Source organism: Moschus berezovskii, chromosome 6 (genome assembly GCF_049115385.1).
Source record: "Moschus berezovskii isolate FMDL1 chromosome 6, NW_MosBer_1.0, whole genome shotgun sequence".
Classification (NCBI taxonomy): Eukaryota; Metazoa; Chordata; class Mammalia; order Artiodactyla; family Moschidae; genus Moschus; species Moschus berezovskii.
In genome coordinates this window covers 67,325,534-67,352,302 of record NC_142465.1, presented here as the reverse complement: position 1 = coordinate 67,352,302, position 26,769 = coordinate 67,325,534, and the positions used below count along the sequence as shown (strand labels likewise).

The 26,769-nt window shown below is 39.2% G+C and overlaps 1 protein-coding gene across 2 annotated transcripts; it reads left to right on the top strand.

Annotated features, from left to right (window-relative positions):
* The first annotated feature begins 178 nt into the window (after positions 1 to 178).
* Positions 179 to 25,394, top strand: IKBIP (IKBKB interacting protein). 2 transcript variants are annotated; one of them, XM_055394466.2, is made up of 3 exons: positions 179 to 621; positions 10,279 to 10,396; positions 15,424 to 16,458. In XM_055394466.2, exons 1-3 carry the CDS (start codon positions 458 to 460, stop codon positions 16,258 to 16,260), a joined length of 1,119 nt encoding a protein of 372 aa, XP_055250441.1. In that variant the 5' UTR covers positions 179 to 457; the 3' UTR covers positions 16,261 to 16,458. The 2 variants fall into 2 exon arrangements, with proteins under 2 accessions (XP_055250441.1, XP_055250442.2); XM_055394467.2 differs by lacking the exon at positions 15,424 to 16,458 and adding an exon at positions 24,434 to 25,394 and having other exon boundaries at positions 181 to 621.
* The last annotated feature ends 1,375 nt before the right edge of the window (positions 25,395 to 26,769 follow it).

The following is a 26,769-nucleotide window of genomic DNA, read 5'->3' as shown; positions in this document are numbered from 1 at the left end:
CGTGCCCGCGCGCGCGCGAGAAAGCGCTCCGCCCCACCCTCTGCGGGGGCGCGGCTGGGCCCCTCAGGCGCTCCGCGCTCCATAGAAGGGCGGGCCCAGCCGGCGGCGCGCCCAACGTGGCGCGCGCGGCCCCGCCCCGCCCCGCCCCGCCCCTTGGCGTCCAGTACGCGCCCGGGAGCCACGGTATCCTCGGGCTTGCATTCCTTAAGCAGAGGTTTGGCGGCGTAGGGTTGCTCCCTACCCCACCTGAAGGGACTCGAAAGCGGGTGGCTGGGAGACGCTGTGGAGCAGCGAGTTGATGGCCGGGAGGGAGGGAAAGGGGGCTGGCTTCTGGGCGGTGCCAAGTCTAAAAGGGGGCGCGGTCAGCGCCCAGCCTTCTCGCAGAGGCTGAGGCGGCCACGTCCCGCTACCCAAGATTGTAGAAGCGTCCCTCTGTTTGTCCTGGGGACCTCCAGACATGTCCGAGGTGAAGAGCCGGAAGAAGGGAGCCCCGGCGGAGCCTGGGAAGCGGAGCGAGAGCGGGAAGAGCCCCGAAGCTCGGGGTGGTGGAGGCAGGGGCTGGGTCGACCCCCGGACCGGCGTGAGCCTGCTGTCGCTGGGGACGTGCCTGGGCCTGGCCTGGTAAGTGGTCTGAGGCCGCTGGGCCGTGTCTGGCTTCCCGTGCTCGCCCTCTCCTTGGGCTCCCGCCTCTGCCCCAACCCTGCGCTGCTCGGCATCCTGCTGACCTCCAGCTCCCAAACTTGCCGCTTCTGTTTCTCTGCATCAACCCCAAAGAAGGGACGCCCCAGGTGTTATTTTCCCTTTCGCTCATTTCTTGTACTGCCTGCGTGCTGATCGCCCAACTGGAGTTGAGGCTAATATTTGAGAATGAGGCGGCCATTAAGAGGCTTCCCTGGTGGTTCAGATGGTAAAGAATCTGCCAGTAGTGCAGGAGACCTGGGTTGGGAAGATCCCCTGGAGAAAGGAATGGCAACCCACTCCAGTATTCTTGCCTGGAGAATCCCATGGACAGAGGAACCTGGTGGGCTACAGTCCGTGGGGTCCCAAAGAGTCCGACACAACTGAGCGACTAACACTTTCACCATTAAGAAACGTACATTCGGCCAAACTTCATTAAGCGCGTTCTTCACGACTGAAGCCTTCCGTTTTTTATAACCCGTTACTTCCTGTGCACAGTGCATTTGGGACTAATTTGCCCCACCCTATCAATGCCTTGTGGCAACGTTTACAACTTGAAAAAAAATTCATTATGATCTTAAAGAACTAAAGTTCATGATAATATCAAATTTTGGAGGAGTGCTCATATTTGAATCAATGTGCATGCTTTCAAAGTTTATTCCTAAGTTACAGATTGAATTTTAGTATTGGAAAGCTACAAAAGTATAGAACTTGTGTTCATCTAAAAGTACATGTATATAGTTTTTAAACCAAGCAAATAGCGATATACTGATGTCATATGAAAAATGAATATTAAATAACCTTACAACCAACTTATTTTCCTCAACCATATCGTTTGGGATTAACCTCTTTCACTTTAATAACGAGACTGATGCTTTAGAGTTTCCCTCAATTTTTCACCGATTTTTGAAGTATTTAGAAGATAGTTACTCGTGTTCAAGAGTAATTGGATTCTAGAAGTGACCCCAGATGTCCTTTCGTCTAGATTATTTTTGATTCTAGTAAATTTTAAAGTATACTGATCACTCATCCTCAGTCGAAGTCAATAAAATATGTTACTAATACAACAAAGTGAAATGTTTATTATTAAATATTCTCTTCAAAGAGATAAATTATCTTACTAATATATTTGTTTATCGAATATTTTAATCTTAAATGTACAGAATTTACTATTTTAAATAAACTGGTTTTATGTCTTAAAGTGCATGAGTTTCTTTGGGTAAATGAAAATCTGTGCTGGCAAAGTTGCTCAGAACTAGAACTTAGTAGGCTAAAATACATAGGTTGCTTCTTTCTGGAACCTAATACAACTGGTTTTAGTTACTGAATTCATTAATTCTTATTAACTATCCAGAGATTAATATTCATATGAAATAAATTACTTCAGAAAATGTTCAGCTTTTCAATAATTTAGGTACTATCCTGGGAAGGCACACTAATAGGAGTCTATAAAGGAAAAAGCTGGTGAAAAGCAGACACTTCAGCTCAGGAATTTACTGTTAGTGCCTACAATAAAGAAACAAACAAGTTATATTCAAGTAGGAAGATTTTATTTGAACTGTGTCTTTGCAACATAATAAAACAATGCTCAAAGATTATTTCTAAAATGGTCAGATTCAATGATTGTTATTGCTCTGGTGAAATCTTTTGCCACAAGAGTTGAAGTATAAATTCAGTCACTATAGCAATAGCTATTCATGATAAATTTGGGAATAACAAATTATTAAGACATTAGGAAGAATTTTCTAAAAATATTTAGAATCTGAAAATACTAAAAAGCACACTGGAATTATAACTAAGCCACTGACATTTTTACCACTAGGATTAGCACCTAATGATGGTTCTATTGAAAATGATTACTGTACTGACACTGTCCTAGTTATTTAAATACAAAATTGAATACGTGTGCCTAAATTCAGCTTAGGAGTGAGTCTAAGGGCAGAGATTTGAACCCTTGCACTGTCCAAGGAGGATTTCAAGACATCACTATTTCGTATTTTCAAACCTGTAGTCTTTGGATCCAAAAAAATAAAGTCTGAGGAGGCCTGGCGTGCTGTGATTCATGGGGTCGTGGAGAGTCGGACACGACTGAGCGACTGAACTGAACTGAGTCTTTGGATCCTTGTTTGGAAAATAAACAGAGACAATGCATAATAAAATGGTGGTATTTAAACATTTCTCAGTTAAATGAAGTGCCGATAATCATCTTATGTCAGCTTAACAATAAGATGGAGATAAGAGTTGCTCAGGACTGTAGGGCCTGAATGTTGGTTTCCGTTCCGTCCCGTCGCTCAGTCGTGTCCAACTCTTTGGGACCCCGTGGACTGTAGCCTACCAGGCTTCTCCGTCCATGGGATTCTCCAGGCAAGAATACTGGAGTGGGTTACCGTTTCTTTCTCCAGGGGATCTTCCCGACCCAGGGATCGAACCCGGGTCTCCTGCATTGGAGGCAGACGCTTTAACCTCTGAGCCACCAGGGAAGCCCGAATGTTGCTTTACATAACCTCATTTATAAATTCTTTAAGGAAATTTTCCAGATAAGGGTATTGAAGACATTATGCTTTCAAGAAGTTTTTAAAGGTTATGAAGTTACGAAACAAGCCACAAAGTCGTAAAAGCTTATCTTATTACACAGAACTTTGGTCAGCTAGAGGTTCCATTGTAAAATTTTAGGTTTCTTCTGGAAATTTAAACAGATTCTCTAATTGCTTTTATAAAGTTTGCCATAGCATTATGATAATTATGTTTCAAAAGTCAAAAGCTCTTTCAACTATCAGGTAATTCAGGATTTTTTTTCCTCTATCAACTAATACAACTTTATAAATCATTTATACAGCAAAATCTTGGCTAATTCCATTTTTCAACTTTTGTTGTCATTCAGTTCAGTTCAGTTCAGTTTAGTCGCTCAGTCGTGTCCGACTCTTTGCGACCCCATGAATCACAGCACACCAGGCCTCCCTGTCCATCATCAACTCCCGGAGTTCACTCAAACTCATGTGCATCGAGTCGGTGATGCCATCCAGCCATCTCATTCTCTGTCATCCCCTTCTCCTCCTGCCCCCAATCCCTCCCAGCATCAGACTCTTTTTCATTGAGTCAACTCTTCGCATGAGGTGGCCAGAGTATTGGAGTTTCAGCTTTAGCATCAGTCCCTCCAATGAACACCCAGGACTAATCTCCTTTAGGATGGACTGGTTGGATCTCCTTGCAGTCCAAAGGACTCTCAAGAGTCTTCTCCAACACCACAGTTCAAAAGCATTAATTCTTTGGCGATGAGTTTTCTTCACAGTCCAACTCTCACATCCATACATAACCACGAAAAACCATAGCCTTGACTAGACGGACCTTTGTTGGCAAAGTAATGTCTCTGCTTTTCAGTATGCTGTCTAGGTTGGTCATAACTTTCCTTCCAAGGAGTAAGCGTCTTTTAATTTCCTGGCTACAGTCAGCATCCGCAGTGATTTTGGAGCCCCAAAAAATAAAGTCTGACACTGTTTCCCCATCTATTTCCCATGAAGTGATGGGACCAGATGCCATGATCTTTGTTTTCTGAATGTTGAGCTTCAAGCCAACTTTTTCACTCTCCTCTTTCACTTTCATCAAGAGGCTTTTTAGTTCCTCTTCACTTCTGCCATAAGGGTGGTGTCATCTGCATATCTGAGGTTATTGATATTCCTCCTGGCAATCTTGATTCCAGCTTGTGCTTCTTTCAGCCCAGCGTTCCTCATGATATACTCTGCATATAAGTTAAATAAGCAGGTTGACAATATACAGCCTTGACGTACTCCTTTTCCTATTTGGAACCAGTCTGTTGTTCCATGACCAGTTCTAACTGTTGCTTCCTGACCTGCATACAGGTTTCTCAAGAGGCAGGTCAGGTGATCTGGTATTCCCATCTCTTGCAGAATTTTCCACAGTTTATTGTGATCCACACAGTCAAAGGCTTTGGCATAGTCAATGAAGCAGAAATAGATGTCTTTCTGGAACTCTCTTGCTTTTTCCATGATCCAGCGGATGTTGTCAATTTGATCTCTGTTTCCTCTGCCTTTTCTAAAACCAGCTTGAACATCTGGAAGTTCACGGTTCACATATTGCTGAAGCCTGGCTTGGAGAATTTTGAGCATGACTTTACTAGTGTGTGAGATGAGTGCAGTGTGGTAGTTTGAGCATTCTTTGGCGTTGTCTTTGGGATTGGGATGAAGACTGACCTTTTCCAGTCCTGTGGCCACTGCTGCTGCTGCTAAGTCACTTCAGTCGTGTCCGACTCTGTGTGACCCCATAGACGGAAGCCCACCAGGCTTCCCCCGTCCCTGGGATTCTCCAGGCAAGAACACTGGAGTGGGTTGCCATTTCCTTCTCCAATGTGTGAAAGTGAAAAGTGAAAGTGAAGTCGCTCAGTCGTGTCCGACCCTTAGCGACCCCATGGACTGCAGCCTACCAGGCTCCTCCATCCATGGGATTTTCTAGGCAAGAGTACTGGAGTGGCTTGCCATGGCCACTGCTGAGTTTTCCAAATTTGCTGGCATATTGAGTGCAGCACTTTCACAACATCATCTTTCAGGATTTGAAATAGCTCAACTGGAATTCCATCACCTCCACTAGCTTTGTTTGTAGTGATGCTTTCTAAGGCCCACTTGACTTCACATTCCAAGATGTCTGGCTCTAGGTACTCATCTAGATCACACCATCGTGATTATCTTGGTCGTGAAGATCTTTTTTCTACAGTTCTTCTGTGTATTCTTACCACCTCTTCTTAATATCTTCTGCTTCTGTTAGGTCCACACCATTTCTGTCCTTTATCGAGCCCATCTTTGCATGAAATGTTCCCTTGGAATCTCTAATTTTCTTGAAATGATCTCTTGTCTTTCCTGTTTTGTTGTTTTCCTCTATTTCTTTGCATTGATCGCTGAGGAAGGCTTTCTTATCTCTCCTTGCTATTCTTTGGAACTGTGCATTCAGATGCTTATATCTTTTCCTTTTCTCCTTTGCTTTTCACTAGTAGAGTTTAAAAGACAGAGGTATCCTTTAATTGTCTTGATTTTTTTTTTAATGGAATATGATCATTGTTTTCTTGAATTTTCAGTATTATGTGAAAAATGAAGTTGTGTTGTGAAACATGTCTAAATGGGTACTGACCCTAGTAGTGGCCCTGGAACTCCCATTCTTGCAGAGGCTTCATGATAATAGCTTCTTTTGGGTTGCCTCTTTCTTATTACTAATTGAAACAGAGCCAGAGAAAATCCGTATCTATAAATCCTCAATCAGCTGTCTGCCAACACAAGGAAATGCATGGTTTATTCCTAAGGGCCCTGAATCTATATGAGACCTCTGTAAACTGCAGTGGATTATGACGGAGTCAGAAAGATTCTTTTTGTTAAGGCCTGCGTCTATGGGGTCACACAGTTGGACACGACTGAAGTGACTTAGCAGCAGCAGCAGCAGCACACTTCCCTGGTGGAGAAGGCACTGGCGACCCACTCCAGTACTCTTGCCTGGAAACTCCCATGGACGGAGGAGCCTGGTAGGCTGCAGTCCATGGGGTCGCAAAGAGTCAGACACAACTGAGCGACTTCACTTTCACTTTTCACTTTCATGCATTGGAGAAGGCACTGGCAACCCACTCCAGTGTTCTTGCTTGGAGAATCCCAGAGACTGGGGAGCCTGGTAGGCTGCCATCTATGGGGTCACACAGAGTCGGACACGACTGACGTGACTTAGCAGCAGCAGCAGCACACTTCCCTGGTCGCTCAGATGGTAAAGCGTCTGCCTCCAATGTGGGAGACCCGGGTTCGATCCCTGGGTTGGAAAGATCTCCTGTAGAAGGAAACGGCAACCCACTCCAGTACTCTTGCCTGGAGAATCCCACGGATGGAGGAGCCTGGTAGGCTACAGTTCATTGGAGTCGCAAAGAGTCCGACACGACTGAGCGACTTCACTTTCACTTTACAGTAAGGTACCCAGTTCATCTAGGGCCTTTTCCTCTATGTCCATGCCTTTAGAATCTTTAACTATGATAGTGGAAAGAGGCCGCAAAGCATGGGGTAAGAGAGTGCGTCTTTTCCTTTGAGTGGATCTCATCCATTCAGTCCATCCTTTGTTGGCTGTAAACCCAAGGGTGGTTCAAACAGACCTGGAACTTCTAATGATAGCAAGTGTAAGCAGAAGGGAGCCCTGATCTATTTTACCACTCTAGGCTTGTCTGAAGATGGGAAACGCAGGTGCACAAAGCAATTCAAAAGAAAAAGTCAAGGTACTTAAAGAGAATAGTTGATGTTTTATGTTCTAGGAACTGTAAGAACTTTATAAATATAAACCTATTTAATCTCTGCTGCTGCTGCTGCTGCTAAGTCACTTCAGTCGTGTCTGACTCTGTGTGACCCCATAGACGGAAGCCCACCAGGCTCCCCCGTCCCTGGGATTCTCCAGGCAAGAACACTGGAGTGGGTTGCCATTTCCTTCTCCAATGTGTGAAAGTGAAAAGTGAAAGTGAAGTCGCTCAGTCGTGTCCGACTCTTAGCGACCCCATGAACTGCAGCCTACCAGGCTCCTCCATCCATGGGATTTAATCTCTACAACACCCTAATCCCCACTTTACAGATGAGGAAACTAGCAAAGGTAAATAACTTGCCCAGGGTGGTTGTACAGCTACCAAATGGCAGAGTCAAAGTTGCCCAGCTTCACATTCAACCAGTATGATATACTGTCCACCTTTAGTATTAATCCACAAACAGGCCAAGATCCTAGAAAAAGAAATCCCTAGCCCAGAATTGTTTATAATCGTTTTCTTTCTTCTCCTAGCCATTAGCAGACCCTAACTGTTGTCTTATCTAAGGGAAGTAAGATGGGAGTAAGGAGGTTTTGAACTGCTCCTGTTTGAAAATCCCTAAAACAAAACAAAGCACCTTGGGCAGTGATCCGGATGCCAGTTTCAAAAATTAGTGTTTCAGAATTGAAACCACCTTATCTCAGTGTACATTTTTGGCTTCTAGAAAATCATCCTCTTCCTTAATGTTAAATGAGTTAATATTTATACAGCTCTTAGAATAGTGTCTGGCACTTCTAAGTGAAAAATAAACCAGGAAATGCCTGGTTGTCCAATGGTTAGAGCTTTGAGCTTCCCCTGCATGGGGCTCAGGTTCATCCCTGGATGGGGAACTAAGATGCCTCATGCCATGGGATGTGGCCAAAAAAGAAAACAAATGTATTTTAATTCAGCATCATACAGACCACTGTTGATTATTTTCATTACACACTAAATAAACTTTATACCTGTGTTGTCTTATATGCACTATTCATATGTAGAAATGGTGAATTTTTTTTCCATTTTGGTGAGAAGCTAACTATGAAAAAAAAAAACTGCAAATTATCATCAGAAATCATCTCTCATAATACAGTTTTCTTCAAGTTTTTGCTTAATATTTGAGATTTTGAGACGTAATAACATTAAAAAGATTAAATAAAATGAGAAGTCCTGTAATGAATTTTAATAGATCAACCTTCACAAAAAGTTCCCTCTATAATAATGATTTTATTCTAAATGAACATATTGATCTATAGAACAAATCCGTGAGTTAACACTGTGGAGTAATGGATAATAAAAACCAATTCCTGAAATTAGGCATTTCTTTAGAGTGGTCTGTCTGCTTCCTCTCTGTCTACTGGTCTCTTAAAAGCCAAGAATGAAATAGCCAATCAGAAAAGAGTTTTCTACACATCTTTCTTTGAAATTAGGATAATAGTGTTTTCTAACAACTAGAAGTTTTGTTTAAAAGTTGATATTAACACACAGGACAAGTCAATCTGTACTAATTATTCAACCTGGGCTTGCTTACTTAAATCATTTATCTCATAGGATAAATATTAGCCATTATCAAAAGAAATTTATTTCATCCAACAGCGTAAACATTTGTTTAAAAACACAAAAAATCCATTTAGTTTTGTACAGTTTTAAGTAACAGCCTAATGATGTCTATGAATTTGACTCACAAAACTCAGAAGTCTTTCACCTCTCCGTTGAGTTTTGGAATCTTTAAATGTCTTTCACTCTCTTCCACTGTTTTTACAATAGTGTCAATTAGTCATTCTCAACTTGGCTGGGAGGTTTGAAAATTTATAATGTCTAAGTCACATCCCAAATCAACTAAGTCCGAATTTCTGTGACAGGACCTAGACATTACACATTTCTAAAGCTGCCAGGTGACTCCAATATGCAGTGAAGCTTTTGAACCACTGGCCACATACTCTTATTAATAAGTCACTCCAGTTTCTACTGGGCTTCATTTGTAGCTCACCTGGTAAAGAATCTGCACCCAATGTGGGACACCTGGGTTTGATCCCTGGGTTGGGAAGATTCCCTGGAGAAAGTAACAGCTACTCACTCCAGTATTTTGGCCTGGGTCACAAGGAGTTGGACATGACTGAGCGACTGTCACTTCACTTCTGGTTCCTATGGTTTTGCTCCACTGCTTTTTTATTTTACCACACCACAGGGTTTAGCACTTTCGAGATCTTACTTCCCCGACCAGGGATTGAACCCCGGGCACTCAGCAGTAGAGCGCTGAGTTCTAACTACTGGACCACTAGGGAATTTCCTGTGCCACTGCTTTTTGATGACTCAGTTTAGTTCAGAGTTGAGCCCAACTCTTTGTGACCCCATGGACTGTAACATGCCAGGTTTCCCCATCCATCCCCAACTCCTGGAGCTTGCTCAGACTCATGTCCATCGAGTTGGTGATTTGATAACAGTAAATACACAAAGAATTTCACCTGCTATTTTTTCTGGGCCCAAAGAATTGAGTCAAAATAGCTTAACCAAAATGGTGCTAGATCCAAAACATTCCTTTTGTGCCTGCCATTTCAAGTCCTTACAAACAAAAGTTTATTTATTGTTTTTAAGATTGGGATAATTTTTTTGTGCTTCTACCCTTTACCATATGGAGAATACATTCCAATTTTAGACTGGCATCTAAAGGACACTTATGCAGCTCATAATTTAGAGTATAATCAACTGTAAATATTATACACCTTGAAAAGCATATGTGTTCTATTGTCACATGGACAATGATTCCTGTTTTCAGTTTTGACTCCTGATATATTTTGACTTCTAATAATCATCACCTCTCTCTTCCACTCCACTACTTTTTTCTCTTCTCCTACAGTTTTATTTTAAAATGCTTTTTTAACTTAGATAACTTTTGCTTCTCCTAAATCTCAGTGTAAAACACTTATTTTCTAGATATTACTCAAATATCGCCTTGAAAAAATAACATATATCTCACTCTAAATAATTAATTACTTCTTTCTTCCAAATGTTTCTCACATGTAATTTCTATTACAGATGTTACCCCATCTCACTTACTGAGCTGTAAACTTGAACAAGGGCAGTGTTTCACTCTTATTTGCATGTACCATTAAACCAGTACCCAACTACACATCAAGCTCTCCCAATGTTTGCTGAAATAAACTCATGTTTGTTGAAATAAACTACCTATACCAGAATTTATGTTGTCCTTACCAGAAGTGGGCAAAAATACTGCTTTACCATTCAGACTTTAGTGGGTATGAATTAGAAAGTAATGACTTTTTTTTCACCATTTTTAGGTTTGTATTTCAGCAGTCAGAAAAGTTTGCAAAGGTGGAAAACCAATACGAGTTACTGAAGATGGAAACCAGTGAATTCCAAGGGCTTCAAAGTAAAATCAGTTTAATTTCAGAAAAGGTAATTATTAACTGACATATCTGGAGAGATTTTACCATTTTTTCTTCCCCATTGCCACTGTTCTACCCCAGTACATAAATTCTTTTTTCCTGCCTTTTAGACCATTAGTACTTTAACCGTTGCTGTTTTTCCTGCTTTTTCACATTCTCCCTTCAGTCTAAGCTAACCTTAGATTACATTTTGAAAGGACAAGACTTTTCTTAATATATAACAACTGTTATTGTTTAAAAGGACCAATCTTCTTATATTGATATGACCTCAACTTTCTATTTTAAGTGTCTAGGGCGCTGAAAATATAATTGATTTTTAGGTATAAACAGAATAGGAGTAGCTCTTGTTGGGCAAAGATCCACCGGTTTTTATTTCTACTTGGTAAGTATGTACATATTCATATGCATATAAGAATGACTAACCTAAAATAAGGGGCTTCCCCAGTGGCTCAGATGGTAAAGAGTCTGCCTGCAATTCAGGAGATGCAGGTTCTATCTCTGGGTCAGGAAGGTTCCATGGAGTAGGAAATGGCAACCCACTCCAGTATTCTTGTCTGGGAGATGCCATGGACAGAGGAACCTGGCCGGCTACAGTTCATGAGGTCACAAAAGAGTCGGACACAACTTAGTGACTAAACAACAACAAACCTAAAATAAATACTGATTATAGCCAAATGAAAATTAAAATCCAAATCTATGTTGTAGTTCTTCAAGTTGTAAATGCAAATGCATTATTACTGTGACTTTTAGAAATGTGAGATAAAAAAATTTTTTACTACCTAATTGTCTCAAGAGGGTCAGGTGCAACCAGTAAGGCATCAGGTGGGCCTTGTCTGGCTACCAGGGACGCAGCTATCATTGGGAAATATGGCTTGTTTTTTTCATTTATTCATTCACTAAACCTTTACTCCCTGGTGGCTCAGAGGTTAAAGCGTCTGCCTCCAATGCGGGAGACCCGGGTTCAATCCCTGGGTCGGGAAGATCCCCTGGAGAAGGAAACGGTAACCCACTCCAGTATTTTTGCCTGAAGAATCCCATGGATGGAGAAGCCTGTTAGGCTACAGTCCATGGGGTCGCAAAGAGTCAGACACGACTGAGTGACGGAACGGAAACCTTTACTCCTGTCATAAGGTAGAAAAGGACTTGTGTTTGGCACCAGGGTAAGCAAGGATGTTGCAAAAATAGAAATCAAATAGATGGCCTAAGTTCCTGCCACCTGATGCACAGAATGAGCATCTTCTGGGATTTTACCCCCAGAAGAAAAGAATCATGGATGAAAACTATCCCTCACGCATACTAGTGAATTGCATGGAGCATGAGTTTAGGGGCCTCTAGAAAGGTGTTGCAAGAGTTTGTATTTTGACCTAGGTCTCAAGATGAAATCTGATTGTAGTTATCTAGGGCCCTCTAATCAGAGCAAACATGACAGAAAAATTCCAGGAAATAGAAACTTCATGTACTTAAATGCTACTGAAGAAAGATTTCCTTTTTTTTCAGCTATGTCACACAGCATGCAGGATCTTCATTTACTGACCAAGGATTGAACCCTTGCTCCCTGCAATGGAAGCTCAGAGTCTTAACTACCAGAGAAGTCCCAAAGATTTCCTTTTTAAATGAAAAAACTTGGCAGCAATTAAAAAGATTTTGCAAGCAACAAGAATATATTTTACAGCACAGGGAAATACAGCCATTAGTTTGTAATAACTTCAAATGGAGTATAATCTATAAAAATATCTAATCACTATGTTGTACACGTGAAACTAATATAAAATTGTAAATCAACTATACTTCAATTAAAAGTAAATAAATAAATGCTTCTGAAGCACATATTTAAAATATCATCCTAGGATTCAAGAAATATTCCATCTTCACATAGCTGTTTCTCTCCAATCTGCCCTAGGAGTAATTTAACAATAGCCGCCTCTTTACAAAGCAGGCACTTAAAGGCCAGCTTAATACAGTAGGAGGGAAAACAGCTAGACATGGGCTCTCACAAAACTGTGTGATCTGGGAAAAGTCACTTTTAACTTCTCTTGGCCTCTGTTTGATCACTTATTAAATGAGAGTAACAAAACCTTTATTAAAATCAAATGAGATACAATATATATGCAAACTCTTTGAAAACTTTCAAGCAGTAATAAATTTAAGGATTTAACTTTTTTCAAAAAATGAAAAACTATTAAGATATATTCACAGCCCATAAATGCTAACTATTGTGGTGTGCCAGTACTTCCCCGGTGGCTCAGTGGTAAGGAATCTGCCTGTGATACAGAAAATGTAGCAACCCACTCCAGTATTCTTGCCAGGAAAATCCCATGGACAGAGGAGCCTGGTGGGCTACAGTTCATAGGGTCACAAAGAGTCAGACATGACTGAGTGTGAGCACCAGTCACTCATTAACTGCAGATTAAATCTTGAGACCTTTATTATCCTGAAAAGTTGATAGTGTCCTTGGGGTCTCCTGGGTTATACTGCCTCTGGGTTATAGTGAAGCTCTGGTGAGCAGCCTAAACAGGAAATTATCTTGCATGCGTACAAAGTCGCTTCAGTCATGTCCAACTCTTTGTGATCCTATTGACTATATAGCCCGCCAGGCTCCCCTGTCCATGGGATTCTCCAGGCAAGAATGCTGGAGTGGGTTGCCATGCCCTCCTCTGTTTGAACTTCCCAACACGTGGATCGAAACAGTGGCTTTTATGTCTCCTGCATTGGCAGGCAGGGTTCTTTACCATCAACTATACCTGGGAAGCCCAAACAAGAAATTACCTTGGATGAAGATAAGCTTGTCTCTTCCAAGTGCTGCTAATAAGATAACTAAACATAATACTGTTACCAATGTACAAGTATTTCTCAGAACTGCTTTTTAAAGGAACTTGCATTATGTCTACATGTGTACATTAAAAATAGTTTTTAAACAGGGTTTCAGAATGACACTGTTTATGCATTGTTTGGGAACAATCAAACAATCACCTGGAACTACCACCTAGAACTGCTTCAGGTACCGACTGGGGTAGACCCAGGTATCCTGGACGTTTTTCCTCCTAAACGTCAAAAAACATGTTCTTTATACCCCAAGATATGAGCACTACAAGAAGGCACAAGACATGGTCTCTTCCTCTAAGGAATTTAGAAACTTTCATAGCTTCACCTGTTTAATTTATCAGCCTATTAGAGTCAGATTTGAGAGTCTAAACCTCTTCCTTGCCTCCAGACTTCTGATTTTTCCTCTAAGCATGCCTTCTCCCCATGCTAATTCTGGCATGACACAAATAATCATCTACTGTGATTTTTATTGCTGTTGTTAATTCGTTTGTCTGCTTCACTGCTCCTTAGAGCAAATGCTGTCTTTTTTCTCTGTATCCTTAGTTCCTAATAGTGAAACAGAGTACACTCAGTACATCTTATTAGGGATCCAGAATACATGACATAGAAGATCCAAAACACTATCTCCCCTATCAAATTGTGAAGTCAAGGACTGTACATTATCTATATTTTTATATTCAGTGTCTAGCTCAAGTCTGGTATAGAGTGAACACTCAAGAATTCTTGAGTTATATGTGCTAAGTGCCAAATAGGTGGTAAATATGTAATACAATAGGTGCTACAGGAGTCCAGGCTCTCAGAGCTAGGGCCAGGAAGGAAAGCTGCACTGAGGAACTGAGGCCTGGCCTGAGTCTTGAACAAAGGAAAGAACTTAGCTAGGCAAAGTGAAAGGAAAATAGCATATAGAGGGGTTATAGAATTTGGCACTTCCTCCTAGGAGTATGAGGAAGTAGTAAGGTTTTTTTAATGTTGTACCGTGATGTACATCCGGAGAAGGCAATGGCACCCAACTCCAGTACTCTTGCCTGGAAAATCCCATGGATGGAGGAGCCTTGTGGGCTGCCGTCTATGGGGTCGCTAAGAGTCAGACACGACTGAAGTGGCTTAGCAGCAGCAGCAGCACAAAAGCAGAACTGTGTCTTGTACAGTGCTATGTCTTTAACATAATGCTGCAGACATTTGATAAACTAAAGATTGTTTCCAGGCCTTCCTGTAGTCTCTAAGGCTGTTATCTGTGTGTGAGGGTAGACTAAGGAAGAGGTCTTCAACCTGGTCCTTCTATATTCTGGACATATTAGGAGATGCCAGGAGCTTACCATAGTTTATAGGTATTTAGATATTTATACTTTTGATATTTGCTATTTACCATAATTTTTAGATACTTAGAACACTTTACTATTTGACATGAGTTGTCTCTGTAAACTGATCTTTTAATTCACTTTTTGCCTTTGTGATAACTATAAGATCTGATTCTGGTACCTTTTCTGCAAAAACTCAGTCAACAAATTTCTTTTCAGGCAGGAAGTCTTCCAGAGTCATAGAACTTAGGAAAGTTAACAAATTTTATAACTAAATCAGTTTCTAAAAAGCAAAGTAACTCTTAAAATGACAAGTTGATTTACATTGGAATTAAAAAAGAAGGAAATGTTATATATTTCAGGCTTCTTTAACATTATTTGGAATATTTGAAAGTGCACAAATAATCGATATTGAGGATTAGAAGTTCCAATGTTTATAGTCTGCCCTCCATATCCATAGGTTCTGCATCCAAGTGTTCAATCATGGATCAAAAAATACTTGAAAACATCCAGAAAGTTTAAGAAAACAAAATCTGAATTTGCCATTCACTGGCAACTCTTGACATATCATTTGCATTGTATTAGGAATAATAATAAGTAGAGATTATTTAAAGTTTATAATATACAAACACTGTGCCATTTTATAGCGTTTTATATGAGGGATTTGAGCATCCATCCCACACAGGTGGATACCAAGGGATATATTTTTATACCATAGCCCTAATCTATTAAATGTGTTTTAAATGTTTTTTAAAAAACTATTAAGTAATAATTATTTTTGTCTGCATGATTCTGATGTACTTGGATATTTTAGACATCTTCAGAACTTGAACTTGGCACATTGTTGCTAAAGTGTGTTTCCCTAATATAAAAGTTATTAAGTAGCCTTGGAAATTGTTTTGTGTTATAAATGCAGCTTGCCTCTACTGAAAGTATCCTGCAGGAAGCTACATCCTCCATGTCTTTGGTGACCCAGTTTGAGCAGGAAGTAGCAACCCTCCAAAGAATTATGCATGACATTCAAACCAGTGAAGAGATGCTCACCCAAAAGATGAAAAGCCTTAATGAGAAATTCCAGAATGTTACAGATTTCTGGAAGAGAAGCCTGGAAGAAATGAATGTTAATACAGACGTTTTCAAATCAGAATCAAAACATATACATTCTCAAGTCACTGTCCAAATTAACTCAGCCGAACAGGAAATAAAATTGCTCACTGAAAGGCTAAAAGATTTGGAAGATAGCACAGTAAGAAATATTAGAACAATACAGAGACAAGAAGAAGAGGATCTTCTGCGAGTAGAGGAAAAGCTTGGCTCCGACACAAAAGCAGTGGAGAAGTTAGAGGAGGAGCAGCATGCTCTCTTTGCCAGAGATGAAGACCTGACTAACAAACTCTCCAGCTACGAACCCAAAGTTGAAGAATGCAAGACACATTTGCCGGCAATTGAAAGTGCTGTTCGCTCTGTTCTGAGAGTCTCTCAGGATCTGATCGGGACAGAAAAGAAAATGGAAGACCTGACCCTTCAGATGTTTAACATGGAAGATGATATGCTGAAAGCAGTATCTGAAATCATGGAGATGCAGAAGACCCTTGAAGGAATTCAGTATGACAATAGCATATTAAAGATGCAGAATGACCTGGATGTTCTCAAAGGCAAAGTTCATGATTTTATGGTATATTCAAGCACAAGAGAAAAGGGGACTCCAGAAGAACATAATCTAGAAAATAAAGAAATCGACAGTGATTTCTAAATGCACTGCATTTATTCTGATGAACCATACTATTATGCACAAGCTGATTAGCTCCAGGCTTTTGAGTTATTTCCATATGCCTCACTTCATCCTAAATTATTAGAAAGTAAGTGAGATACCACAAAAATGGATTATCCAAATAATCAAACTTTATCTTTTTAAGCAATAAAACTTTTCATTTTAACCATTTTAAATAGAGATATTTTTTAAATGTTTCTCTGCTTTTTTGAGGTATATACTTAATATTTTTAAATGTTTTTTCCGATAATTGTGTATCTGCTCAATCTCTCAGATGTGTCCAAATCTTTGCCACCCCATGGACCGTAGCCCACCGGGCTCCTCTTTCCATGGAATTTTCTAGGCAAGAATGCCAGAGCAGGTTGCCATTTCCTATTCCAGGGAATCTTCCTGACCCAGAGAGGGAACCTGAGTCTCTTGTGTTTCCTTCGTTGGAAGGCAGATTCTTTACCACTAGCACCATTTGGGAATCCCCTTTCTAATAGTTAACGGACTTTATTATGAATTTCATCTGTTATATTGGACCCAAATATATTAATGTCCCTAGGAGCTATTGAGAGGTGTTTATCTCCTTACTCAGTGACCTCAGTTTGCTATTTTTCAAATCTTAATGTCTCTTCCTTATACCTTTTCTGTCACCTGAAAAAGTGTTGCATTGACCTGATCTTACCATCATGTTGATCAGTAATGTGTTTGCCTCTGCCAGTTCTTCATTTTTGTTGCAGTTTACTGCAGGCTAAGAATCCAGACAATTTTGTCCAAAATAAAACATATCTGGGGTGCTTTGCAGTGAATTAACAATGCACTTTTTGGAAACTGAGGAGCCTGGGAAACATTTTAACTTTTTGTTAAGGTTCTAAACTGTTACAGATAATTGAAAGAACTTTTTTTAAAAAGAGTAAACATGTTCTTTTTGAAGAATTTCCCTTTGAATTAAGTGTGGATCCTTTGAAGCATGGACTTTGGGAACATCTTTGTATACCTTTATTTTTTTTAAGGTTCTAACTGTGTTACAGACTCTTGAGTTTCCTCAGTACACTATCACTAGATAAATTACTTTACTTATAATAAAAAATATACCAATAAACCTGTGGCATATTTTAAAGAGGGAAAAGCAGCATAATGAGAAATAATGTGATAATTATGGTAATTAAAAGTATGTCCTTATTTTAGAGTCCCCAAACCAATCACTCAACCAAATTTGTTTCACGCAGTGATTTTATTTTTTTATTTTATTTTTAAATTAATCTTTATTGGAGTATAGTTGCTTTATAATGTTCTGTCAGTTTCTACTGTACAGCATACACAAAATTTTAATTTACACAAAATTATATAATAGAGTCACAAGGAATAAAACATGGACATATTGAGGTGAAATTAAGGGGAGGTCTAGACAGATTTTTGCAGTAATGATAATTGGAAACGTACAGGTTTGGGGGAGCACGTAAGACTTTTATTGGTAAATTGATGTATCAAGACCTGTGGCTGATTCATGTTGAGGTTTGACAGAAAACAAAAAAATTCTGTAAAGCAATTATCCTTCAATAAAGAAAGAAACTGAAAAAAAAAAGTGTCCAAGGTTGGAGTTGAAAATTGAGTTAATTTTCAACTTGCACACAGAAGTAAATTTCTTACTTGTTTCTTCTTGCCAATAACCAACTATAGTCCCAGTTTTGTAATGCAATTTCAGTGGAATTAAACACAAAGAACTTGAAAGCAGTTACAAAAGATAGGTGTGGTCAGGTGGTTTTATTATGTAAATTTTTACATTTTTTGAAAAGTTCCCAATGAATGCTACATTGGGATGAGGAAGAATTATAGTAGACAGCCAAAAAAGTAATCCTGAAAGAGTGCTACTATTAAGGAGCGTAGCATTAATTTCTGGAATCTTAACATTAAATTTCTTGACATCTGAATGTCTAAATTTATGTGCACTGGCAAATTGTATTTGTTTTCTTTATTTTCACACTCATAAAATAGATTATAAAGTTAGCCAAAACTGTTTCGTTTCAGCCTCCATCCTGCCAGGACAGATATGATCTCTTGTACTCTCCAGTTTTATATATTTACCTATTTATTGGCATGTCACCAGATTTGATACATCTTTATTATTAACTAGAATATGTGTCATAGTGATGGTTACAGAAAATAAAATGGAAATAAGGTGGTCACTGAGCTCTATAGTGACAGTTACAAGGAATATGAAAGCTACACTTCTGCAAGTATTTCTTGAGAAAATAATTGTGTGCATGTATGTAAACATGTATATATTCCTTTATTCAGGCATTTTCCTATTAAAAAGTGTAATTCTAGAGATTTAAATGTACCTAATTTGTCTTCCTGTGTTTCTTAAATTCATTTATTTAACACAGATACTTGAAATTTCAGGAAGTTCCCTAATGTATCAAATATTAAGCTACATTATTAGCCTTTCCTTTAAGGAAGATTACCATGTTCTGAGACACATTTTTGTATCTTTGTAATTAATAATAAATTTTATATCAGTCTCTTCTAGAATACTGTGTCACTTTTTTCATTAGCACATATAAATCACTTACAAAACAAGCACCTAATTTTTAAAGTTTAAAAGTGAATTTGGGAGGACTCTTTACCCCCCTCAGTGTCTATACTGAGAGCTTTGTACTTCTCTTTAATAAATCCTATTTATTTGGGAAAAGAAAAAGTGTATTTGTAGTAATAGTTCTTAAATTTTGTGTGAAGATGAGACGCTGTTGACTAAAGGTGAATTTTTATATTTTACAATGAAAAATGTTGATTTATTAGCCTGTATGGTTTGATAGAAAACTAAATTTGTAAGATACAAAGCAAATGTTTTTGGTTTGGTTTTTTTGGGGGGAATGGGCTATACTGTGTGACTTTTGGTAAATCTTGGTTCCCTGACCAGGGATTGAACCAGTGCCCTTGGCAGTGAAAGTGAGGAGTCCTAACCACTGGAACACCAGGGAATTCCCAATAGCATTATTTTTATTTTAATCTAATTGTAGGTCTTTGTATGACTTTATAATCTTGAGCAAAGATTATTATGATGTCATTATAAACTAATGATGCTCCAAATTCACCAAACACATTTGGTGTGCTCTGCAAATTCACCCAGCATCTGTTTCAGTTCAGATATGAACTATTAATTTCATACAAGTCAAAATGCTCCATCCCAGCTTTACAGAGCAGAGGAAGACAGAACCAGCTTTCTGGAGCCTATTATGTGTCCCACTGCTAGGAGGCCTACGGTCTGTCGTCTTCCTAACAGCTCTGCGTATTGAGTACCTACCCCGTCCCAGTCATCGTGCGAGGCACTCTGCATGTGTTATTGCAGATTCTCACCACACTTTGCTAGCTATGAGACCCCTCTTTACAAATGAGGAGACAGATCAAGATTCCAAATCTTACAATCTCGCTGCTGAGTCTGTCCAACTCCAGAGGCCGCTCACCTCCCATTGTACCTGCTGCTGTTCAACCAAGGAGGAAAAAAAGAAATCAGCTCTCAGTAGCACTATCTTGAGAATTCAAAAAGCTGTAATTCAGCCAAATGTGTCCACTACTATGTTGCCATTAAACTAGATTAGATATAAGTCCCTCAAAAGTTTTAACTGTGACCTAAAATTATGTGGGCCTTGGGTATAAGAAGGAATCAGTAGATGTTTAGGAAGTCTGAGAAAGCAATGGAAGAGAAAAAAACTTTAGACTGAAATCTTTTAATCCAGGCTTTGCCACTAACTCTGTGTGTTTTGGGGCACTTTGGGGGCTCAGTTTTTTAATTTGTGAAATGAGTGAATTGTAGCAAATAATTTCTAAAATCTCTTCTGGCTTTACAGTGTACAGTGTCAGTCACTCAGTCATGTCCAACTTTTATGAACCCATGGACCATAATCCATCAGGCTCCTCTATCCATGGAATCCTCCAGGCAAGAATACTGGAGTGGGTCACACCATTTCCTTCTCCAGGGGATCTTCTCAACCCAGGGGTCGAACCTGGGTCTCCTACATTGCAGGCAGATTCTTTACTGTCTGAGCCAGCTGGGAAGCCCCTTCTGGCTTTAAGTGGTTTTAAATTCTAAAAATCAATAAAATTTCCAGGTCTCTTAGTATGGTTCAAAAATCCTTTAGCAAAGTTTTTGGAAGGCTGATTGGATCCAAAAATCATTCCCTTGACTCATGTTGCTTTGGCTTGAAGACTGAGACAATGTTTAACACAGGGCAGCATCTAGCTGCTGCTTGTTCAGTCGCTAAGTCGTGTGCAACTCTTAGCAATTCAATGGACTGTAGCAGGCCAGGCTTCTGTGTCCTCCACTGTCTCCTAGAGATGTCCATAGAGTCAGTGATGGTATCTAACCATCTCATCCTCTGTCACCCCGTTCTCTTCCTGCCCTCAATCTTTCCCAGCATCAGGGTCTTTTCCATTGAGTTGGTTCTTCTCATCAGGTGGCCAAAGTATTGGAGCTTCAGCTTCAGCCACAGTCCTTCCAGTGGATGTTCAGTGTTGATTTCCTTTAGGATTGACTGATTTGATTTCCTTGCAGTCCCAGGGACTCTCAACAGTCTTCTCCAGCACCACAATTTGAAAGCATCTAGCTTAGTACCTTGTTTATGTGATAGGAATAGGAATATTAGTAAATATTTAAATTACTGGGTGAATCTTTAGAGCTGCTGATAGACTCCAACTCTTCTGTTTATCTTAGGCAAGTAGCTTAAACAAGATGTTATATAATAATTCAGTTCAGTTCAGTCGCTCAGTCATGTCCAACTCTTTGAGACCCCATGAGTCACAGCACGCCAGGCCTCCCTGTCCATCACCAACTCCCGGAGTTCACTCAAACTCATGTCCATCGAGTCGGTATGCCATCCAGCCATCGCATTCTCTGTCGTCCCCTTCTCCTCCCACCCCCAATCCTTCCCAGCATCAGAGTCTTTTCCAGTGAGTCAACTTGTCGCATGAGGTGGTCAACTCTTAATTCAGTGAAGTAATTTCTAGGCTATTCCTATATTGTATTGAGTTTCTATTTTAGTGAAGACCAATATAAGTTCATAATATACTGTTTTTATAAGCTGACAAGTGAAACAAGCTTACTAGCAGTTTCTTAATGATCTAATACTTCTAAGAATAAAGTTAGCCCTTTCTGAGATATCTTCATTATTTAATACTCTTAAGTTATATCTACTCTACTAGAATAGATACATTAATAAATGATAACCTAGAATGAAATAGATGAAAGTAAGCCTTCTCCTTTCACCTTTGAGAATCTCTTTCAGCAAATATAATTTGTTGCAAAAATTTCCCCTAAAAAACAAAACTTAAGCTTTTGCACCACTGCTTGATTTCCTTTCTAGCTGTGGCTATTCTTACTGTCACACCCACAATAACATTTTAACAATCTAACTTCTTTACCAAGATAAAAAGAAAAACTTTGGCCACCTTCCCCACCACTAATCAACACTGCATAAAACTATTGAGAAAAATCTTAAAATATATTTTGGAACCAAATATATATGATGGGGCGAGATGGGGGTATTGAGGCTTTGAATTAATTTTTTTACTGTCCCATTTCAGCTTGTCATTTCTTTGCAACTATATGACTGTTCCTTTTTTAAGCCTCCATAAAAATAATATTCCAAGCATATTAAATATTTATTTGCATTAAGTAGAACTAAGTTAATGTTACCAAAATAACTCTAGCAGATTAGCTGAGTGAACCACGCAAATGCAATTTAAGAAAGATAATTCATAAAAAACATATCAAAGAAATACAATTATTTTGGAAAAAACTTGCTGATTTTAAACTGCATATTTTTTTTAATTTTTCAGTCTGCATATTTGGTTTTTTATTCTTTATTTTTTCTGAATTTTAAATAATCTATTTACATTATTTTTCTTTCCCAAACTAAGTGACAAACTTCCTGAAAGCAGAAACTGTTGATCAAACTAATACATATCAACACAGTAAATGTTGCTGAATGAAGCTGGTTTTGATTTTTAGTAGGAAGCTATAGACAATTTCCACTTTAAAACAATGCTTTCCTAGGAAACAAGCTGAAAGTTAAATGTGCTAAAGTTGAACAACTGACTGTTCCTGTTATAAATGGAATTCCTTTTTTCAGTGTAATCACAATGTATATCTGTTTGGACACAAGCTTTGACAATATATTTTACATTTGTTAATTTTTTTTCATCATAGTTTAGCACAGCACACAGGCATAAGTTAATCTTCTGATTGAAACTTAATTGAAGCCTGACGTGTTTTATTTTTTAATTAAGTAAATTTGACATATAACATTGTGTAAATTTAAAGCGCACAGCATGATACTTTAATACATTTATATATTCAGTCACCAGAAGGGAGGATATCCTGCCATTTATGACAACATGGATGAATTTTGAGCCTGTGTGTTTTAATTTTCAGTTTTGTATTGTTCATTATACTTACCCATCTTATTACCATAATCAGCATTTTAATTTTCCCCTTTTCCTCTTAACTTTATTAACTAATAGCACAATGCAACAAAACTTCAAATATTCAAAATACAATAAAATAACTCAGCTTCCCCAAAACCACTACGTAACACATATACACAACAACAACAACAAAAATAACAACTTGAAGTTTTTCCAGGCAGCTGTGTGGCTCAAAATGGTCATCAGCTAATGTGTCCAAGTTAAACCAAAACAGTTTAGAGACATCAATTTTCAATGGATGGTGGGGAAGGATGATGGCATTGAAAAATCCAAAAGGTGAGAATGACTTGTATTTGGAATCATGGAATTTTAGAACCTTGGAGATAATTGTTTGTCGTTTTGTTTTTACACATCCTTCATCTCTATTATTTAACTACTAAACTGAGTTGAAGCCACAGCTAAAGCTGTGCTCATCTTTATGTCCCTCAGACTTCACATGCCTAACAACATACTAGGAACTTAGAGATCACTGCTGCTGTTGCTGCTGCTAAGTCGCATCAGTCGTGTCCGACTCTGTGCGACCCCATAGATGGCAGCCCACCAGGCTCCGCCATCCCTGGGATTCTCCAGGCAAGAACACTGGAGTGGGTTGCCATTTCCTTCTCCAGTGCATGAAAGTGAAAAGTGAAAGGGAAGTCTCTCAGTTGTGTCCGACTCTTTGTGACTTCATGGACTGCAGCCTACCAGGCTCCTCCGTCCATGGGATTTTCCAGGCAAGAGTACTGGAGTGGGTCACCATTGCCTTCTCCAGAGATCACTAATTAAATGGAATTAGTTCAATACCCCAAAAATGTTTTCATGAAAGTAATTTGACAATAAAGTCCCTTCATTCTCGCACTTGTTATACCTACAGACAAACTTGTATTTCAGAGGTCACGTTGTCTTGATCCCCCCAATTTATTTATTTTTAATTAATTTCTACTGAAGTATAGTATTGTTGTGATAGTTTCAACTGTACAGCAAAATGCATCAGCCACTTTCCTTTTTTATATATGCCCCCTCCCGTTTGGACTTCCTTCTCATACAGGTCACCACAGTGTAGAAAGTAGAGTTCCTTGTGCTGTACAGTATGTTCTCATTAGTTACCTATTTTATACACAGTGTCAGCAGTATATGACCTCTCAAATTTACTACAGCTCATCTGCAAGAGGGGCTTCCCTGGTGGCTCAGACAGTAAAGAATCTGCCTACAATGCAGGAGACCTGGGGTCTATCCCTGGGTCGGGAAGATCCCCCAGAGAAGGGAATGGATACCCACTCCATTATTCTTTTCTGGAGAATTCCATGGACAGAGGAGCATGGCCAGCTATAGTCCATACGATCACAGAGTCAAACATGAATGAACGACAGACACACACACACACACACACACACACGTACGTACGTACAGGTGTCTTCCTCCTCCCTTCTCCAGCAACTGAAAAAACATAATTGTCCCTCATTGAGCTCATTTTGTCTCTATACTGAGGGCTGAAGGTGCAAAAAGAACTGGAAAATGCCATTTGCAATAACATGAAATTTCTTTAATGTTTTCCTTCCTATACATTAGCAATACACAATGCATCTTTTACCAAATGCTTTCCAGAGTAGTAACTTTATAGTTAAAAATGACACCTAAAATTTAAGTTGTATCTTAAATGTTAAGTTTTTAATCAATTTAATTATTCTGGTACTATATTTTCTTACAGTGTCAGAAGTCTGAAGCTATCATAGAACAATTGAAGGCTTTTCAAATAATTACTCATCTAAAACATCTACAGGAGGAAATTTATGAAGTGAAAACCTGGTCCAGCAGGATAAGTGAAAAGCAGGATATACTGAACAACAACCTGACAACTGTTTCTCAAGATGTTGCAAAAGTAGACCAAAGTACAACTTCCATGGCAAAAGATGTTGGTCTCAAGATTACAACGATAAAAACAGACATACGACGTATGTCAGGTTTAGTAACTGATGTAACGTCATTGACAGTTTCTGTACAAGAACTGGAAAATAAAATAGAAAAAGTAGAAAAAAATACAGTCAAAAACATAGGTGACCTTCTTTCAAGTAGCATTGACCGAACAGCAATGCTCCGAAAGACAGCGTCTGAAAATTCACAAAGAATTAATTCTGTTAAGAAGATACTTTCTGAGCTACAGGGTGATTTCAACAAACACACAGATAGGCTTTTAAGCTTAGAAAGTGACAGAGCCAAAGTCCTGAAGACAGTGACTTTTGCAAATGATCTAAAACCAAAGGTGTATAATCTAAAGAAGGATTTTTCCCGCTTGGAACCACTGGTAAATGATTTAACACTACGCATTGGGAGACTGGTTACTGACTTATTACAGAGAGAGAAAGAAATTGCCTTCTTAAAAGAGAAAATATCTAACTTAACAATAGTCCGAGCTGAGATTAAAGATATGAAAGATGAGATAAAACACATTTCTGATATGGATTAGACTGAAATTATTTAGATTAGACTGAAATAACTCTTTTTAGTAGGACCTCTGTCATGTTATAAAAAGACTGACAGCCAGAAATAATGAAATTTTGGAGTAAATATTTTGTAGTAGGTTCTATTTTGTACAGTAAAAATAAAAATTTGTGATGGACTAAGCACTTGATTTCCCAAAATAAATGTGCTAAAACATGTTTAGAACTTTATACAAAATGTGCTTGCAACTTTATATAGCAAAGACCTTATGCATTCCCCTTACATACACACTCAATGCATTTACATGCATGCATGCATGTGTACTAAGTCGCTTCAGTCCTGTCCGAGTCTTTGCGACCCTATGGACTATAGCCCTCCAGGCTCCTCTGTCCGTGGGATTTTCCAGGCAAGAATACTAGAGCAGGTTGCCAAGCCTTCCTCCAGGGGATCTTCCTGACCCAGGGATCGAACCCAAGTGTCTTACATCTCCTGCATTGGTAGGCAGGTTCTTTACCTCTAGCACCATCTGGGAAGCCCATGTACATGTGTACACACACACAAATGTACACACACTCATAGTCTGCCAGTCTAGCACTGGGAAATCAAGATGAGTCTTGATCTCACTGACTGCCAAGGGAGCATGGTTATGTGAAGTGGGACCTTATCTGGAGAACTGTCCGTCAGGATCAGGGCTGTAACATGCATTATCCATTTAGAGTCAGCGAAACCATCAATAGAAAAGTCACAACAACCAGGGAGCTGCAGGAAAAGAATCATGTAAGCCCTCCTGGGTCCTTCATGGCTTTAGGAAATAGGGAAAGGGCACCTAAAATGAGGTAGGGAAATGGCAACTAGAGTAGGGTTTGGGAGGTGGGGGCAGCATACATTTCAGAGGGCTTGCCAAGTCTCTTACAGAAGCTGCCCCAAAGCAGCACAGCTCATGTGTGGTGTTGATGTGACCAGAGGTGGCCAAAGCAAAGAAGGAAGTGCTAACATTTAAAATAGCATTACAGGTGACTTCTCTGGTGGTCCAGTGGTTAAGACCTCCCCTTACAATGCAGGGGGGTGAGTGTTCAATCTCTGGTCCAGGAGCTAAGATCCCACAGGCTTCCTGGCCTTCCTGGCCGAAATACCAAAACATGAAACAGAAGCAAAATATTGTAACAGATTCAATAAAGACTTTAATAACGGTCCACATTAAAAAATAATTAAAACAGCTTTACATTAGCATGAGAAAACCCAATCTCATCTATAGGGGCAGAAAATAAATCAGCAGTTGCCTGGGAAATATGGCTTTTTAGAAAAGCAAATTTTGAGGGGTGAAGGATATTTATTATAATATCTTGATTCCAATGATGGTTTCATAGGTATATACTGTGTCAAACTCATAAAATTGTACTATTTAATATGTGCAGTTTATTGTATATTAGTTATTCCTCCATGAAGTTGTAAAAAAAAGAAGTACAATACAGGTAATTCCCTGGCGGTCCAATAGTTAGGACTCCATACTGTCACTTCCAATGGCTGGATTCAATTCCTGGTCAGGAAACTAAGATTCCACAAATCCCATGGCACAGCCAAAGAAAAAAATTACAATAATCTTAA

Coding starts and splice junctions, on each gene's coding strand:
- IKBIP (XM_055394466.2), top strand. CDS start 458: ATGTCCGAGGTGAAGAGCCGGAAGAAGGGAGCCCCGGCGGAGCCTGGG. Junction 622..10,278: donor ACGTGCCTGGGCCTGGCCTG/GTAAGTGGTCTG, acceptor CACCATTTTTAG/GTTTGTATTTCAGCAGTCAG. Junction 10,397..15,423: donor TCAGTTTAATTTCAGAAAAG/GTAATTATTAAC, acceptor TTATAAATGCAG/CTTGCCTCTACTGAAAGTAT.